This window comes from Bos indicus, chromosome 13, assembly GCF_029378745.1.
Source record: "Bos indicus isolate NIAB-ARS_2022 breed Sahiwal x Tharparkar chromosome 13, NIAB-ARS_B.indTharparkar_mat_pri_1.0, whole genome shotgun sequence".
Taxonomy (NCBI): Eukaryota; Metazoa; Chordata; class Mammalia; order Artiodactyla; family Bovidae; genus Bos; species Bos indicus.
The window spans coordinates 70,899,970-70,918,337 of NC_091772.1; the positions used below are offsets into that span (position 1 = coordinate 70,899,970).

An 18,368-nucleotide genomic window follows, 5' to 3' on the forward strand; every position below is an offset into this window, starting at 1 on the left:
TCTGAGGAGGCCTTACAAATAGCTGTGAAAAGAAGAGAAGTGAAAAGCAAAGGAGAAAGGGAAAGATATAAGCATCTGAATGCAGAGTTCCAAAGAATAGCAAGGAGAGATAAGAAGGCCTTCCTCAGCGATCAATGCAAAGAAATAGAGGAAAACAACAGAATGGGAAAGACTAGAGATCTCCTCATGAAAATCAGAGATACCAAGGGAACATTTCATGCAAAGATGGGCTCAATAAAGGACAGAAATGGTATGGACCTAACAGAAGCAGAAGATATTAAGAAGAGGTAGCAAGAATACACAGAAGAACTGTACAAAAAACATCTTCACGACCCAGATAATCACAATGGTGTGATCACTGACCTAGAGCCAGACATCCTGGAATGTGAAGTCAAGTGGGCCTTAGAAAGCATCACTACGAACAAAGCTAGTAGAGGTGATGGAATTCCAGTTGAGCTATTTCAAATCCTGAAAGATGATGCTGTGAAAGTGCTGCACTCAATATGCCAGCAAATTTGGAAAACTCAGCAAAACTTGGAAAAGGTCAGTTTTCATTCCAATCCCAAAGAAAGGCAATGCCAAAGAATGCTCAAACTACCTCACAATTGCACTCATCTCACATGCTAGTAAAGTAATGCTCAAAATTCTCCAAGCCAGGCTTCAGCAATATGTGAACCGTGAACTTCCTGATGTTCAAGCTGGTTTTCGAAAAGGCAGAGGAACCAGAGATCAAATTGCCAACATCTGCTGGATCATGGAAGAAGCAAGAGAGTTCCAGAAAAACATCTATTTCTGCTTTATTGATTATGCCCAAGCCTTTGACAGTGTGGATCACAATAAACTGTGGAAAATTCTGAAAGAGATGGGAATATCAGACCACCTGACCTGCCTCTTGAGAAACCTGTATGCAGGTCAGGAATCAACAGTTAGAACTGGACATGGAACAACAGACAAGTTCCAAATCGGGAAAGGAGTACATCAAGGCTGTGTATGGTCACCCTGCTTATTTAACTTACACGTAGTGTACATCATGAGAAACGCTGGGCTGGAAGAAGCACAAGCTGGAATCAAGATTGCCGGGAGAAATATCAATAACCTCAGATATGCAGATGATACCACCCTTATGGCAGAAAGTGAAGAGGAACTAAAAAGCCTCTTGATGAAAGTGAAAGAGGAGAGTGAAAAAGTTGGCTTAAAGCTCAACATTCAGAAAACTAAGATCATGGCATCTGGTCCCATCACTTCATAGTAAATAGATGTGCAAACAGTGGAAACAGTGGCTGACTTTATTTTTTGGGATCCAAAATCACTGCAGATGGTGACTGCAGCCAGGAAATTAAAACACTTACTCCTTGGAAGGAAAGTTATGACCAACCTAGATAGTATATTCAAAAGCAGAGACATTACTTTGCCAACAAAGGTCCATCTAGTCAAGGCTATGGTTTTTCCAGTGGTCATGTTTGGGTGTGAGAGTTGGACTGTGAAGAAAGCTGAGCGCCGAAGAATTGATGCTTTTGAACTGTGGTATTGGAGAAGACTCTTGAGAGTCCCTTGGACTGCAAGGAGATCCAACCAGTCCATTCTAAAGGAGATCAGTCCTGGGTGTTCATTGGAAGGACTGATGCTAAAGCTGAAACTCCAATACTTTGGCCACCTCATTCGAAGAGCTGAGTCATTGGAAAAGCCCCTGATGCTAGGAGGGATTGGGGGCAGGAGGAGAAGGGGACGACAGAGGATGAGATGGCTGGATGGCATCACTGACTCGATGGACATAAGTTTGAGTAAATTCTGGGAGTTGGTGATGGACAGGGAGCCTGGTGTGCTGCGATTCATGGGGTCGCAAAGAGTCGGACACGACTGAGCGAAACTGAACTGAACTGAACTGAACTGAACCCTGTGCTGAGGAACAAGGTAAAGAAGAATGTGAATATGTGTACACAGGTTCTTCACCCCATCAGTGAAAAAGACTGCCTTCCAGGCTTTTGAGATGAACCTGTCCTAATCCTAGCATTAAATCTAGCAGCTCATACAAACTTCCACCCCAGCGTTCCTTAGCAGCACCTTAAGCTGGAGGTTCTGCCCCAGCTCTGTAAATAAATATTGACCCCTGGTGGTGTGTGGATCCACCCAACAGACTCTTTGTAAACAGAGGGGACTTGGTTCTCCCAGGGAGTCTGGGCCAAGAGTGTGGCTCCTCTCACAATCATTCAGCTAGCTTCTCAAATGCCACCCTCACGCTGGATATGACTCAGTTCCCAGGGGTGGCTGAGAAGGAGTGGGGACGGGACCGGGGGGCACAAAGTATCTCACATGCACCCACTCTAGAGGAGTAATCCCCAGGGCTGCCCCAGGGCTTTAGCTCTGCCGCTGCCTGTCCTCACTCAGTACACCTCACTTCTCTTTAGGGGCACTGATCACAGTCACAACCCCACCGCAGTCTCTCACAATCATTCACTTCATGTCTGCTTCCACACTAGACTGCGAGCCTCCTGAGGACAGGAAGCAAGACTGCTGGTTCACTGAAAATCCCCAGTTCCTTACAAGGTACCTGGCTCCCAGGTGCACTGTGAGTGAGCTAACCACGAGAGACATAATGGTCATCAATCATGATTTTCTAAGAATTTCCAAAACAATTAACAGTAAATAAAAATCCATTTATATGTATGTTATCATTCGGTCCTCATAACAAACTGAGATTTTGGTGTGCTGGGGCTGGCTTGCATTAGCTTGCTGCAGAAGAAATGTTGCTGAACATTCAGAACATTCTTATAAGCCAGCTGCTGTTAAGCTATCAATAACTTGATATTGGATTTGTGGGGATATTTACACCCTAGAAATGGACAAAGACTACAAATAAAAGACTTTTCCAAAGAGCAGGTTTATCAGCAAACCACAGGCAGTAATTACGTTCAAAAATTTTCTGTGAATGGGTAGATTATGTTGTTGCTCAGTCACTAAGGTGTGTCTAACTCTTGGCGACCCCATGGACTGCAGCACGCCAGGCCTCCCTGTCCTTCACTATCTCCCAGAGTTTGCTCAAATTCATGTCCACTGTGTCAATGATGCCATCCAACCATCTCATTCTCTGTCACCTCCTTCTCCTCCTGCCCTCAATCTTTCCCAGCATCGGGGTCTTTTCCAATGAGTCAGCACTTCATATCAGATGGCCAAAGTATTGGAGCTTCAGCTTTAGCATCAATCCTTCCAATGAATGGGTAGATGGGGATCACTTCATTTTATTTTTTAATTTTTTGACCACCCTCTGTGCCAAACAGGATCTTAGTTCCCCAACCAGGGATTGAACGTGTGCCCCCTGCATCGGGAACACAGCGTCTTAACCGTTGGGCTGCCAGGGAATCCTGGGATTACTTTAAATAGGGTGCTTCTGAGTTTCGGAAGAGGGAGTATGACCCTCAGGATCTCTGAGTCTTGCTGCAGTGAGATTCTGACCAAATGCATTCCCTCATCTCAGTAGGTATTGTTCGAGAGTCAACGATATGCCAGGAACTTCCTGCCATGGCCAAATGTGACTGGGAAATCAGTGGCAAGGACCAAGCAGTTCCTCATCAGAGCTCCCCTCAACAGCAGCAGGGCTGGCACCTACCCCAGGAGGCCTGGCCCTGCCCAGGACCTGATGCTCCACCACCATGTGGGTTCTGGGAAGGGCCCTCTGCCACAGACCCAGTGTCTGGTTTGTGGGGGTGGCCCTCTGCATTTACCCCCTGCCCTGGGATCCTTTCATAGATTAAGCAGCTCCTCTGCTTGAGGAAGCCTTGCTTTGCTTCTGCAGAAACCTGGAGCCACATCTGGACCTCAGCCTGCACCTGGGGCCCTCTTTGGCAGGGCCAGTTCCTGCACAGCCCCCAAGACTGCTGGGATCCCACTGAATGGTGAGCAGTGAAAGGCTTCAATGGGAACCATGTGGACGCTGCCCCTAACTGCATGGGGCCCGTTATAGCTTGAACGGAGTTCTCCTCAGATTCATATGTCAATGTCCTAACCTTAGACTGTGACCTTATTTGGTAAACGGGGTCCCTATAGAGGTGATTAGCTGAGTTAGGATGAGGTCATACTGGAGTAAGGTGGACCCTCAATCCAATATGATCAGCGTCCATAGAAAAGGGGAAAATTTGGACAGACACGCAGGGGAAGAGCACCATGAGGAGATGAAGGCAGAGATGAGGTGAGGCGTCTACAAGCCAGAGAGCACCAATGACGGCCAGCAATCCCCCAGAAGCTGGAGAAAAGGCACGAAACAGACTCTGCCTCACACCCTCCAAGGAGCCAACCCTGCTGACACCTCAATCTTGGATTTCTAGCATTCAGAAGTGTGAGACAATAAATTATGCTTTGTTTAAGCCACTTAGTTTGTGAACTCTGCAGTCGCTGAAAACTAACACAGGTCCCCGGCTTTGAAGACCTCCCGGCTGGCAGTGCTTCATTAGAGCTTGGGTGACGAACAGTGACATTACAGACAGACAAGGGTTAGAGGTGCACACTAGAGCCAGGGATTCTATCTAATATTGATAGAAGATGCCCTGGGCTTCTGGTCAGGTCAGAATGACCCCGAACAGCTCAGGCTGTTCCATTCTGAGTAGCAGCCCTCCCAGTTCCATGGGACTCACACAGCCGACCACAGACACTGTCTGGAGTCACTGGGGTCAGGGACAGGACATCAGCAAGTTGCTTTATCGCCAGAGCACTGGCCTCAAGCCTGCCCATGTGACCACACTCCAGAGACTGGCTGCCCGCTGGCAGACCCATGAGGAAAATGCCACAATGACAAAGAGGTGGAGGAGCTCTGAGGGAGACAGACGGGCCATGGAATCTGTCACTGGAATTTGTTACACCCTTAATGCCTGCAAGGTTCCCACCATCATACTTTCCTCTGTTAAAAAGAAGAGCATTTTTGGCAAACCTATAAAGAGGGAAATTTGATTGACAACATCAGGAAAGGGATGGGTCAAATATTGAAGCCTGGACTTAGTTCCTTGATACACAGTCCCCATGGGCAGGGTATGAGTTCAGATAGGGTTCTCGTTCAGCTGACCCTGGATGCTCCAAGGGGACAGAGCAGACACTGATCAAATATAGCTTTCCTTCGCTTTGCCTTTTCTCTGCATCACCAAGCATCCTGCTTATTTATCTGATGTGATGCTGAGAAAGAATCACTCCTTGACCTGAGGGAGACTGGTATTCTGCTCACTACCCTACTGCCAAGAGCTGCTAGAGCCCGCTTCTCTGGTTGGGGCAATGGCCCTGGAAAACAAAGGCATGGAATCCTGGAATCCACGTCTGACTCCTGACTCCTCTGAGCCCTGCCTGGGCATGGCCAGCTGGGTATTCACACTCACGAATGCATTCCCATCCTTTCCCCTGCCACACCTGGCACGTGCACACAACACACTCCACTAAAGGAAGGTTGTATCCTAAACATCAAACAAAGAAGAGAAATCCTCATGCTAAGAAGAAGTAGACAACTCTTGCTCTAGTTCTTTAAAGCTCACATTAATCTCACAGATCAGCAATGGAACCTGGAGAAACATGGCATGGTGTACTGTCTATGTACATGGACAGTGGGTCCTGAAATTGCCAAGAACATATGCTTTTAATTCCTCTCTCTCAGGGCTTCCCTGGTGGCTCAGTGGTAAAGAATCCGCTTGCCAATGGAGGAGACATGGGTTCAATCCCTGATCCAGAAAGACCCCACATGCTGTGGAACAACTAAGTCTGTGCGTCACAGCCATGGAGCCTGTGCTCTGGAGCCCAGGAACCGCAGCTATTGAGACCGTGCACAGACCTGGCTCATGCTCTGCAAGAAGAGAAGCCACCGTAATGAGAGGCCCACATGCTGCAACTAGAGAAAAGACCCCACTCACTACAACTAGAAAAAAGCCCGTGTGGCAGTGAAGACCCAGCACAGCCAAAAATAAATAACTAAATAACATTCTCACTCAGAGTCCCCACAGATACCTTTTGCCTGTCTGATCACATGTTCTCAATTCCCAGTTCACATCCTACAATTCAACAAACTCCCTTTTAGGAGGGCTTTCTGTCCCAGGGGATATCCTTAGAACCCCCTCTGCCCCCGCAGGGGACGGCACTGCCATCAGCCCTCCCGTGTCCAGGCGTCAGAAGCTCGCAGGGAGCCATGGAGCTTACTATCACAGGGGAGGCTTCTCTGTAAGTTTCCTGCCCACTCCAGGGGGTTGCTGCAGATACCGAGCTGTCCGGCCCGAGATCAGTGCTCTAGTGCTAGCCCAGAGATAAGGGTCTTCTTTCTAGATGATCTGTTTTCTTCAGAGGAAAACTCTGCTGAGGCCCATAATTTGTGCCCCTTTTGTTTTCAGGCCATCAATTCTCCTTGCCTCACAAGCAGTATTTTCTCTCTTTCTGTCCAGAAGCCTGAGCTCCCGAGAGAGAACACATTAGGGACATGCTGACCTCTCCTGACTTCTGGGAGAGCAGAGTGAGTTCTTATCACAGTGAGCCCTGATTGCTTGTCTTCTTCCTCCTGCATCTTCCCTTTGCTGTCTACAAACTGACGTGACTTTCTTCAAAGTTATAAAACTAATGGGTGATAGGTCTTGGTGCATATTCTGTCAAATAACCATTCAATATTCCTGTCTCTCTCCCCCGTTTTCTGCTGTGTGTGCTTGTGTGTATGTATTGACATATGTATATATATACTTGAGCCACTGTCTTTGTCTATAGTTTATGCCTATCATTACATATCTACTTATATCTTTTCATTGCTGTGGAAGTCACCTATGAAACCATATATGCTCTCAATAAATGCAGGGACTAGAATGAGTTGCCCAGTTTTGGTGTGTTTATACAGGGAGGATAGCTGTTAAAAATATCAGTTCTATAACAAAAAAGATAAACCTGATTTCTAACCATTCAACCTTGTAATAGGTTAAATGATAACAAACCATTCATTGATTTTTTTTTAAAGAGTAATAAACAGAAACATGTACCAATTCAAAGAGCCAGGCAATTCAATAATAATTAGGGAAACAAAAAGTGATGAGCCTGAACAATGCTGCCTTGGTTTTGGGGATAAGTATAGAAAATGCCAACTACACAACAATGCAGTGTTTGCTTTCTCATTATACAAGGCACTAACACTAATCACCTCATTTTTGAAAGCTATGCGGCAACTGAATAAAATCCAACACCAGAAGATTGGTCTAACTGACGTGCAAAAAAATACCCACATAAACATAGACCCAAATACAGTGCAAATATATAGTGGAAGAGTACTTGAGCAAATTTATATTTACCACTGATTAATGTACCAGTCTGTGCATCCATCCATCCATCCATCGACTAAACAAATATGTTCTGAGCTCTTCCTATGCTTTAGGCACTGTGTTATTAATATATACCATAAGTATATAATAATACCTAGATGCAAATGACTCCAGTGAAAATAACAATTGTTTCTTGTTATTTTTAGTCACTGTTGCCTAAAATTTTCCTGTGTTGCTACAGAGAGAAGTACTTCAATAACTGAAGACAGACAGCGCATGCCAACATACCTTTTGTAGCCAGGCGGACACAATTGATTTTGGTCTCCTGTGAATAACAAAAGTGAGATTCCAGTTAATTTGTTGTGTTTGGTTTTTTAATATATACAAAAATATATGTATACATATTTGCATATATAGGCTTGCTTTTATATTTTTAATTATAATTTAATATTTGTCCCTTCCAGGTTTTTCCTCCAGGGGAATCACCTTTTAATTCTATTTCTTCATTTATTCTTACACTGGTGTTACTTCCACTTCCTGGCTCTCATCACCTTATCAGTTTCTTCCCCAGACAGAACTACTTCATAAATACTGCCCAGCACAGAACAATAACCATAACACTAAGTGAGTGTGGCATGTGTGTGCTTCACTCAGTTACATGGTTAGCAGGTGGTATCAAGGGCATCTGTGAGAAGCTTAATGGGATTGCTGGGTCATGTGGTTCTATTTTTAGCTTTTTAAGGAACCTCCATCCTGTCCTCCATAGTGGCTATATCAATTTACATTCCCACAAACAGTGCAAAAGGGTTCCCTGTTCTGTATACTCTCTTCAGCATTTATTATTTGTAGACTTATTGGTGATGGCCATTCTAACCAGTGTAGTTTTGATCTGCAGAATCCAATGCCTGTCTTGCTAATGCCCACATGTAAAGAACCACTGAATCTTGAAGGCACTGTATTAATCAGGATTAGTTTAGTTTAGTTGCTCAGTCATGTCCCACTCTTTGCGACCCCATGGACTATAGCCTGCCAAGCTCCTCTGTCCATGGAATTCTCCAGACAAGAATACTGGAGTGGATTGCATTTCCTATCTCCAGGGGATCTTCCTAATCCAGGGATTGAACTCGTATCTCCTGTGTCTCCTGCGTTGCAGGTAGATTCTTTGCCATCTGAGCCAACAGGGAAGCCTCAGTCAGGAATATGCAGAATAAAACCCAAGAAATCCAGGGGCTACAAACAGCAAAGGTTTATTTTCCACTCAAACAACATGTTCAATAGAGGAGTGTGGTGGGTCTGAGGGGGAGCTGATGGTGGTGGCTGGAGGATGCTGTCATCATTGTAGCCACTCAAAGACCAAGGCTGCTACCTCCATGTTAATATAATCAGTGTTCACTGAGGCTGGAGAAAGGGATGATGACGAGTTTAGTAAGAACTGGCAACTAAAGGCTTGACATTAGAAGTAACGCTTTTCCTTTGACACAGGTTCTATCAGCTAGAGCGAGTCTAAGGGCCATGCCTGACTTCAGTGACACAGGAATTGGAGTGCTCCAAGAACCAGAAAGAGAAACAGTGGTAATGTCTACAGCAGAGTCTATGTCATCCATGCACACCTCTGAATGCTAGGAACTGTCCCTCCTATCAAACCCAAGTATGACTCCCTAGTGGTCTTGATTCTGTTCTGTAGCCCACAGAAAGTCTGCCTTTGTTTGTGTAGGAAAGATGTCCAGATACTGAAAGACAGTTCTCAAGTTCATTAACATTCTTTTTCAACAATTCCTCAGATGATAAAAGCTCAAGTCCTCTGAACCAAATTAATGCTCTTCCCAGGACATCCTCCAGTTTGTCCCTCTTAATGAGAAGGGACTAGAACATAAAGCAACAGTCTATGTGTAGTCTTGTCAATATAGACTACCCAGATTACCTAGATTATTACGTATTATTATAGATTACCTAGATTATCACTATTTTCCATTTTTTCTTACTTAAACTGCACTTCTAATAACACAGCCAACATTTCACATTTTCACTGATCACAATGAATATGTCAGCAACTCTTTCCCACCAAAAAAAGAAAAAAATTTGCCTGCTTCTACATATATACGTGGTCCTACTATGAGACTCAAGTACAGAGTCAAACTTGGAACTGTCGAAGCCTATCATCTTTGAATTGGTGACCAGAGCCTATTACCTTATTATCTTCACTATCTGCAAGTTTGGGGACATGCTTTTTCAACTTTATCCAGATCACTAATATAAGTAGTAACCTAGAAAATGCCAGTAACAGACTCAGTGGCATGCACTAGAATCCCTCTTCCAGGTTGGCATTCACCTGTTCATCAGAATCTCTGGTTGGTTATGCAACAGTTACTCGCTGTCTCAATTGCTTCAGAACTCAGACTCTACTGTGGTATTTTTCCAAAAACATAGCTTGAGAACAGGGTCAAAAATCACTTCAGGTACTGATGCTCTGTCTACTGCAGTTCCCCAATCAGTTCAAGAACTATCTTAAAGAAGGTTGGGTTGACATGACTTGTTCTATGGAACAAGTGTTTCCTTTTTTTTTTTTTTCTGTGCTGAAAGTGTTACTTTTTAAAATAATTGTTTTATTTAAAAAAATGGAAAATGCAGAAATGTTAAAATAGCATGACATATTATGATTCAAATACATGAAATATTCATTTGAAGGTGCTTATATTTCAAGAAAAACAGTTTTTTGTTTAATGAACATATCCAGGAGACAGAAAGAAAGAAGAGAGAAAAAAGCAGAACTCTCTAAATGAGATGGGATGAACTGGGAGAGTAGCACTGGCGTGTGTACACTGCTGGGTGTGAACCAGACAGCTGGCAGGAAGGTGCCGCAAAGCACAGGGAGCTTGGCTCGGTGTTCTGTGATGACCTAGGTGGGTGGGATTCAGAGGGAGGCGATGTACATATACATATAGCTGATTCACTTTGTTGTACAGCAGAAACTAATACAACTTTGCAAAGCAATTATACTCCAAAAATAAATTTTAAAAATGAGATGCCAAAAAAGCTCAAGTCACAAATGAGTTAAAACTTAAAAATGATGATAAAAGTGAACAAACTAATTTTTTTTGTTTGTTTTCATGTTTGGAGGTAGAACAAAGTTCTTCAACTCCTGTTGGCTTCCATGTCTGTTCTTTGGTTTAAACAGAGGTCAGTGAACTAGACACTGAGATGGCTAAAGAAGAAAGCACGACATCCAGAGAACTGAGAAATTGTGTTGGATGGGAAGTGCCAAGAGATAAGATCTCCAACTTTATACTAATACAAAGAAAAAAAAAAGATTTTGCATGTACTGTATCAGGAAACTTGTCAATTCTGTGCAATACTGTTAAATATAGCAATGGGCAATATAGTGAGGTCTTTACTGATGGGGGTAATTTGTAAATATGTGTCTAGACTTTAAAGAGAGTCAACCTAATCTCTTTGTATCTAAGAATCTATTCTCAAGGAATGACCTTAAATGCAGAAGAAGCTTTATATTCAAAGTCATTGCTTCCAGTACTCTTTATAAAAGTGAAAACGAAGACGAACATATCTGCCCAACTCTATAGTCATGGTAAAGAAAGTGGAGGTCTCTTTACACAGTGAAGTTTTATAAGGCTGATAATGAAAATGGTTGAGAGCCATGTAATAACATGCAGTAATACACATAAAAATAATTAATGAATAAAGCACAGTTTTTATTTAACATGCCAATCTAAGCATTTAAAAAATAAGTCCTAAAGAAATATACTAAATCTTAAAAATGGTTGCACAGTGAAGTATAACATATTGATACATGCAGACAAACACACTAATTTTAAACGCAGTTTGCCAAATCTTTCACAAAGTGAACACACACTTTATGACCAGCATCCAGATCAAAACACCCAAAATTACCAGCACCTCCGAAAAACCCTTCACGCTCCTTCTGGGTCACTTCCTCCCCACAAAGGTGAAGGCTAATGTGTCTTTTGTGGGACTTGATGGACATGAGTTTGAGTAAACTCTGGGAGCTGGTGATGGACAGGGAAGCCTGGTGTGCTGCAGTCCATGGGATCACAAAGAGTTGGACGCAACTGAGTAACTGAACTGAACTCATTTAAAAATGTGTCCCAGTAAAGGGAATATTGGGTAACCACAACGGTTTATTCTACTGCCTTCTTCACTGGATCATTTATAGAACTTTCTAATTCTCCTTAGAATCATCTTCACTGCCAAAGCTGCATGCATGAAAGTGAGCCATTTCCTAACACTACGTCCTCCACCTGAATCTATTAAACTGTTTTCTATCATCTAAAGCACTTGTCTGATTATGTTTAACTCTCCTCGGCTCTCACAAACATGACACTGACATATCTGTTTTCTCCCAAGTTCCTGACATCTTTAATTCCATAACCAATTTGTCTTTGTTGGTTAGAATCAGGTACAGAATAACAAAGTCCTAAGTCACTCCCTTGACCTTCTAGGTGATTGAACTGTTAGCAAGCAAGTCAGGAACACACTGGAAATTCTGCATCTGATCACACAGGAAGTCTGGCCTGTGGACATTTACCCAATCAGTTCTGTAAAAAGGAAATGAGTACTTTCTGTGTGTCAGATTATATAAGGCTTTGGAAAGAGAAAAAGCATTTGGTGTATTTTCTGTTCCATCTCCACAGTACAAGACAATTTCATGTTCCCATTATTTTAGCCTCACTCACATTCCACTTCCTACTCTAGACTTGCAAATCTGCACACAGGAATGTATCACCTTGGGGTAATATACTGTCCTAACTGCTGGGCTTCTGTTGAGACCTGCTTCTACTCAAGGATCTGCTAGTGCTGGGACTTTTCCAGCAGTCCAGTGTTAAAGACTCCACACTTCCAATGCAGGGGGCTCAGGTTCAATCCCTTGTCAGGAACTGAGATACCACACATTGCGTGGCAGAGCCAAAAAGCTAAAAAAAAAAAAGGATCTGCCAGTGCTGTGCAACAGGGCAGCTCATTGGCCCTCTCTGTGGCTCGATTTCCCCACCAATCAAATGACAGAGAAAGGGATGGGGAAGCCCACTTTGGTAGAGTAAGTGGGATATTCTAAGGTTGCTTCCAGTTCTTTCAGTACACTATCTTCTTGACGTCATATCATATCATCCATCCAACTCACAACAAACGGGCTTTTTTTTTTTTTTAATCAAAATGCCTTATACCTATATCTACTCACCTACGTATAACCTCCATTTAGAGACTAGGCCAAGTCTGACTCATTCAACCATCCACTTATCCATCCATCCTTCAACTACTTAACTGAAATTATAGGCTATCTAATTGAAGGGCTTATAGGAACTTCTGTCTATTATCCAGGAGGACTTAGGTTACATTGTACTCCCAAGCTGGTCAAGAAGCCCCCGTACCTGGGGAATACATAAAATTCTCATTGCACCATCAGACTGCCCTACTTAATAAGGTGGGGATTTAGCCCTGATCTCATCATTTTCAAAGACTTTTCCCAGTTGCCCTAACTCATATTTTTGCCTTCTCTAAGACTAAGCTGTCTCAGCTCATATTATGAGATTTAGCCCTGACCCCAGAGTCTTTCTACAGTTTTCACATCTTCTTAGGCTTGTGCCTTCATTTTTCTCTTAGACTGGGACCCCCACTTCACTCCTCATTCATTTGGTCAGTCAATCAACAAGTATGCATTGATATGATTGTCACTGAAAATGTCCATCATTACTGAATTATCACTACGTGCCAGGCATTGAGCTGCACACACAGGGATGAGCAGAGCAGACATGGTCCCCATCCTCATGAAGCATGCAAACATTATCTTTCTAACACTTGCAGCAAACAACAGATAACTATTCTCATGAGTAAACACCTGATTACAAGTTGCAATAAACACTATTAAGAGAAGTGTTGGGTGCTATATATGTGTCCAGAAGACGACAAGGGATGTGGGTGGGAATGAAAGAGGGCTTACCACATTGAGCAAGAACTATTTAACCTAATATCTGGAAGATAAGTATCATGGAAGGGTGTCCCAGATTCAGGGACAGATGCACAAAGGCCTGGGAGAGGGAAAACACGAGGTGCAGTCAAAGACATAAAGAAGTCTGGGGTGTTTACACCATCATGAAGTACGCAGAGAATGAGATCAGATGAAGCTAGAGGCATAAGCTTGGTAGAGCCCTTTAGACTGCAGGGTTTTGGTATATATTTTAAGAACAACAGACAGCTATCAAAGATTAATGAGCAAGAATAAAATTTTCAGATGTTTATTTTTTTAAAGTGCAGAGGCTGCTGTAGAGAGAACAGACTTACATTGCAAGAGAAGCTAGTTGTTGGGGAGAGGGTGATGCTGACATCTAACTAAGAGACGCTAGTGCCTTGGACCAGGAGATTGGCTGCAGAGATCTTGCCTGCCTCTCACCTTTGGAAAGCCTTTCTCGGCTCTGCTTGACCCCAGAGTCCTTCACCATCTCCCCCCTCCCCCCATGCTTCTGGGGCTGATACATGTTGGATCCTCAGTCTAGGCTCTCTGCAGCCCAATTTCCCATGATGCCCTTCCAGCGCCCTGATCCTTAAGCTGTTGTTTGACCTCAATGTGGCTCATTCACTTAGCATGACAGTCCCTGAAAGCATCAGTAAGGAAAAAAACAGAAAAGAGGAAGGCTCTCTTTTCCTAAGGTACGTGTTTTGAATATTGTATTTTTCATTCTTATAACAAGGCTGAAATGGATAGCACAATGCCCCACTTCTCTTTTCTTGTGAAACAAGATTAAATAACATTTCCCAGGGTTACTCAGATAGTAAGCCAAGCAAAATACCCTTTAAGCAAATGGCCTTCTTTTCTGAGGTATCTTGGCAAATATGTCTTTGACATGAGGTCAGAGGCCCTGCTTTCTTGGCTTGTCCACAGGCAGACAGTGATGATAGGGCAGAGCCACATTTTGAAAAACAGGCCAAGCAATTTGTATGAAGAAATTCTGTTTTGACCCAAAACAGGACCCTGAGAAATCAGAAAGCCAGCGATGGAAAAGGAAAGCAGAGATCTGCCTCTGGAAACCGAGCGGCCCAGAACCATTAGAACTAGGTCACCTGGCAGGCCCATCCTCTGGAGGAAAATGCGTGAGGGATGCCTTTCAAGGCATGAAAGGGACACAGTACCCTTTGAGATATCACTTCCTAATAAACACGTATGCTGCCATCTGCAAACCTGCAGTCACCAACAAGAGGCAAAGTACAGCTGCCAGGTGAAGGCGACTTGGCTGTTGGTGACATATTCTTCTCACTGATAGGTGTTCATCACCAACCTTATTAGATTTTCCTTGAAGGCAATAGGCCCTGCTTCAGGCAATAGCCGTGGCCCTGACCCCGACTCTAGGGAATGAAACTCCCAAGTCATTTATTGCATTTTATAAATGCAAGCCATTTATTCAGAAAAGTCACTATTAGACTCAAGCTCTGAAAATCTTTTGTGTTATTTCTCTGGATGCAGACTCAATTGGCTTAACTCACTAGTGCTCTGGAACTTCCCTCAATCTGACTGCTCTCATCAAGGGCAGTGAAGGCTTTCATATGGTCAGCTCTAAAAATCTCCAACCACATTATCTTTAATGTCTCATCAATTGCAACTGATCACTTTCTCTCTGACTCTTTCTCCTCTTGCTTTTGAGATCACTCTACTCTCAGCTTTCTCTCTTACCTCACTGTCTGCTCCTAATCCCCTTTTTTTTTTTTAATTTAAATTTTATTTTATTTGGCCAGACATTTATCATCTGCTTGACCTCCAAATATTGGAGTGGAGTGGTCTCATTGTATATCCTTCTTCATCTGTGTTCCAATTTTCTCAATAAAAGGTTACATTTAGTTACAAGGCATTAAGTATTAAATCCTTCAGTTCAGTTCAGTTCAGTCACTCAGTCATGTCCGACTCTTTGCTATCCCATGAACTGCAGCATGCCAGGCCTCCCTGTCCATCACCAACTCCCGGAGTTCACCCAAACTCATGTCCATTGAGTTGGTGATGCCATCCAGCCATCTCATCCTCTGTCGTCCCCTTCTCCTCCTGCCCCCAATCCCACCCAACATCAGGGTCTTTTCCAATGAGTCAACTCTTCACGTGAGGTGGCCAGAGTATTGGAGTTTCAGCTTTAGTATCAGTCCTTCCAAAGAATACCCAGGACTGATCTCCTTTAGAATGGACTGGTTGGATCTCCTTGCAGTCCAAGGGACTCTCAAGAGTCTTCTCCAACACCACAGTTCAAAAGCATCAATTCTTCAGCACTCAGCTTTCTTCACAGTCCAACTTTCACATCCATACTTGACCACTGGAAAAACCATAGCCTTGACTAGATGGACCTTTTAAATCCTTGCTGCTGCTAATTCACTTCAGTCATATCTGACTCTGTGCAACCCCATAGACGGCAGCCCACCAGGCTCCCCCATCCCTGGGATTCTCCAGGCAAGAACACTGGAGTGGGATGCCATTTCCTTCTCCAATGCATGAAAGTGAAAAGTGAAAGTAAAGTCGCTCAGTCGTGTCCGACTGTTAGCGACCCCATGGACTGCAGCCTACCAGGCTCCTCCGCCCATGGGATTTTCCAGGCAAGAGTACTGGAGTGGGATGCTCAAATTTCTAACAATGGTATTCCAGAGATTCGGGCACATTTACAAATCTCCAAAAGAGAACTCTGTTACTCCCTTCCTTTCTATGCCAGATGTTATATATCTACCAGTTTTCCCCATTTCAGTAAATGTAACCACTATCTATCCAGTTGATTAAGTAAAAAAACCTGGGAGTCATCTTTGATTCTTCTAGTTCCATAATTTCCCACAAGCAATCCACAGTCAATTCCTGCTGACTCTTAATAGTTGAAGAAAATGGTAACCATCTAAAATCAAATCTCCCAACTTATCTTTCAAAAAAACAAAACAGGAAAACAAGAAAAAAAATAAAGTTATACATAATTCACAACCTCAAGATCATTAAAATACATAGAACCCTCAAAACGTCACAGTCCCTGTTAGTAACAAGCACTGCAGTTGAATGAAGTATTTCTAAGGCTCTCATCATAAGCTTTTGCGGAGAGCCAGGGCTGTAAGGAAAAACAACACGAAAGAGAGAAAAGGTAAGCTGGTAGAGGTCATAAGGTTTTATAAAACGATCTTCAGAAAGACCAAGCTCCTATGTGTGAAAATTCTGAAAAAGAATCCTGCCAGAATAAGGAACTGACTACATGAAAACAACTTGTAAAGCCATACATAATTCAAGGTGGTAATCTTCCATAGGTATCATTTATGGGGGGAAATAGGGTAAAAAGAAAGGAGCAGTGTCTCTGGGAGACTGGATAATGAAAAGGAAAGAGGCAAAGGGGGGAATTTTAAGACTCTGTAGTCAAGACAGAATAACAACAGCAACAACAAGTCAGAGAGCACACAAACCGTCATTTGTCGTAATACAAAAAACTCAGTCATCCATTAAAAAAAGACACAGCACTACCTTATCAGAATATATAATCCTTTTTTAAATTTAAATTTTATCTTATTTGGCCAGACACTTTTCATCTGCTTGACCTCCAAATATTGGCGTGGTCTCATTTTATATCTCTTTTCATCTGTATCCCAATTTTCTCAATAAAAGATTACATTTAGTTACAAGGCTTTAAGTCTTAAATCCTTATGATGCTCAAATTTCTGTTTCTAACAGTGGTATTCCAGAGATTCAGGCTCACATATCCACCTACTACTGTGTTTTTGAACCTCAAATTTACAAAATGAATAAGTGGAAGGAAGCAAATAAAGCTATTATATAAGAAAAAAACATAAAAGTCAAAACTTCCCAAGTGATAAAAATCCACCTCCTCTCCCAAAATTAAAAATCAGAAGAAAACTGTAACACAGTACACCAAACGGAATTAAATCTTCTCAAACAACTTTGAATTAGAAATGTAAATATTAACAACTGAAATCCATAAAGAATTAGCGAAAAAAGAGGGCTGACTGAACTCAGAGGGGAAAAGAAAACAAAAATAAAAGCACTCAGAAATGAAGATTAAATGACAAGATATCCAAGGGAAACTTTTAATAAGGGGCATTGAAGAAAGAGAAAGACAATCAAGGGAATGAAAATGAGATCAAGAATAAAGTAACAAGGGTCCATGAAAAAGGGCTTAAAGAGAAGAGAAAGAAGATCTGATATATGTATACTTGAAATCCCTGAGAAGGCAGATTAAGTAATTAAATAAGCAAAAATTTGTAACAAAAATCTGAGGAAAACATATGAAGAGATGACCTGAGGCTACACCCTGAAAGGATTCAAAGACCTGAAAGATCTATTCCAAGATCCTAGAAAAACTACTGAACTTAAAAAAAAAAAAAGTTTCCAAAGACTTAAGGCAAAAAGGATCAAACAATTTACAAGGGCAACAGAATTAGGCTATCATGAGCTGTCTCCAAAGCAACATACAGGACAAAAAATATGAAGCAGCATTTTCAAGAAACTAAAAGAAATTATGAACCAAGGATTTTATAGCTAGCCAAGTATTTTTCAATTAGCAAAACTATAGGAAAACAACTTGCAATATTCAATCACTCAGAGATTCCTGTACTCATGAGTCTTCCTTGAGAAATATAACAGAAGATAAGCTTCATTCAACAAAGAGATGACTGAGGAAGTTTTGGCAAAAGGTTTGATGGTAAGCGTTTAATATATTTAATTGTAAATCTCAGACTAAATGAAGGTAGGGGCATGGTTGAAAGCAGAATATGTAAATGTTATAGTTTCTTGAAAATAATGGAAGTAAAAATGAGAGAGAGAAGAAACAGGGTAAGAGAAGAAAGATGAGAGTGGAGTAAGTTCATTGACTGCTGTATGGGCAATAGAGGAAAGTCAAGGCACACCATAAAAAATGGACAAAGTGGTGATGTCTGCAAGATGGCAGAATAAGCCTGTACACTCCTCTTTCCAAAGAAACATCATTTTGACAACCATCCCTGGATGACAGTGCCTTTGTGGGAATTTGGAAGTCCAGAAGAGAGGACCCAGCCCCCCAGTGGAGCAAAAAGTCTCACAACAGAAGCACTAAACAGCCACACTTTTTACCTTTTCCCCAAAGTGGCCCA

At 42.4% G+C, this 18,368-nt stretch overlaps 1 protein-coding gene across 12 annotated transcripts in view; it reads right to left on the minus strand.

Moving 5' to 3' along the window:
- The window catches only part of PTPRT (protein tyrosine phosphatase receptor type T), a 1,149,770-nt gene that overhangs the window by 209,123 nt on the left and 922,279 nt on the right, over positions 1 to 18,368 (minus strand). For all 12 annotated transcript variants that reach the window (XM_070801694.1, XM_070801706.1, XM_070801700.1 and 9 more), the window contains exon 13: positions 7,545 to 7,581. In XM_070801694.1, coding sequence (XP_070657795.1) covers positions 7,545 to 7,581 — 37 coding nt within the window. The remainder of the gene's footprint in view (positions 1 to 7,544; positions 7,582 to 18,368) is intronic.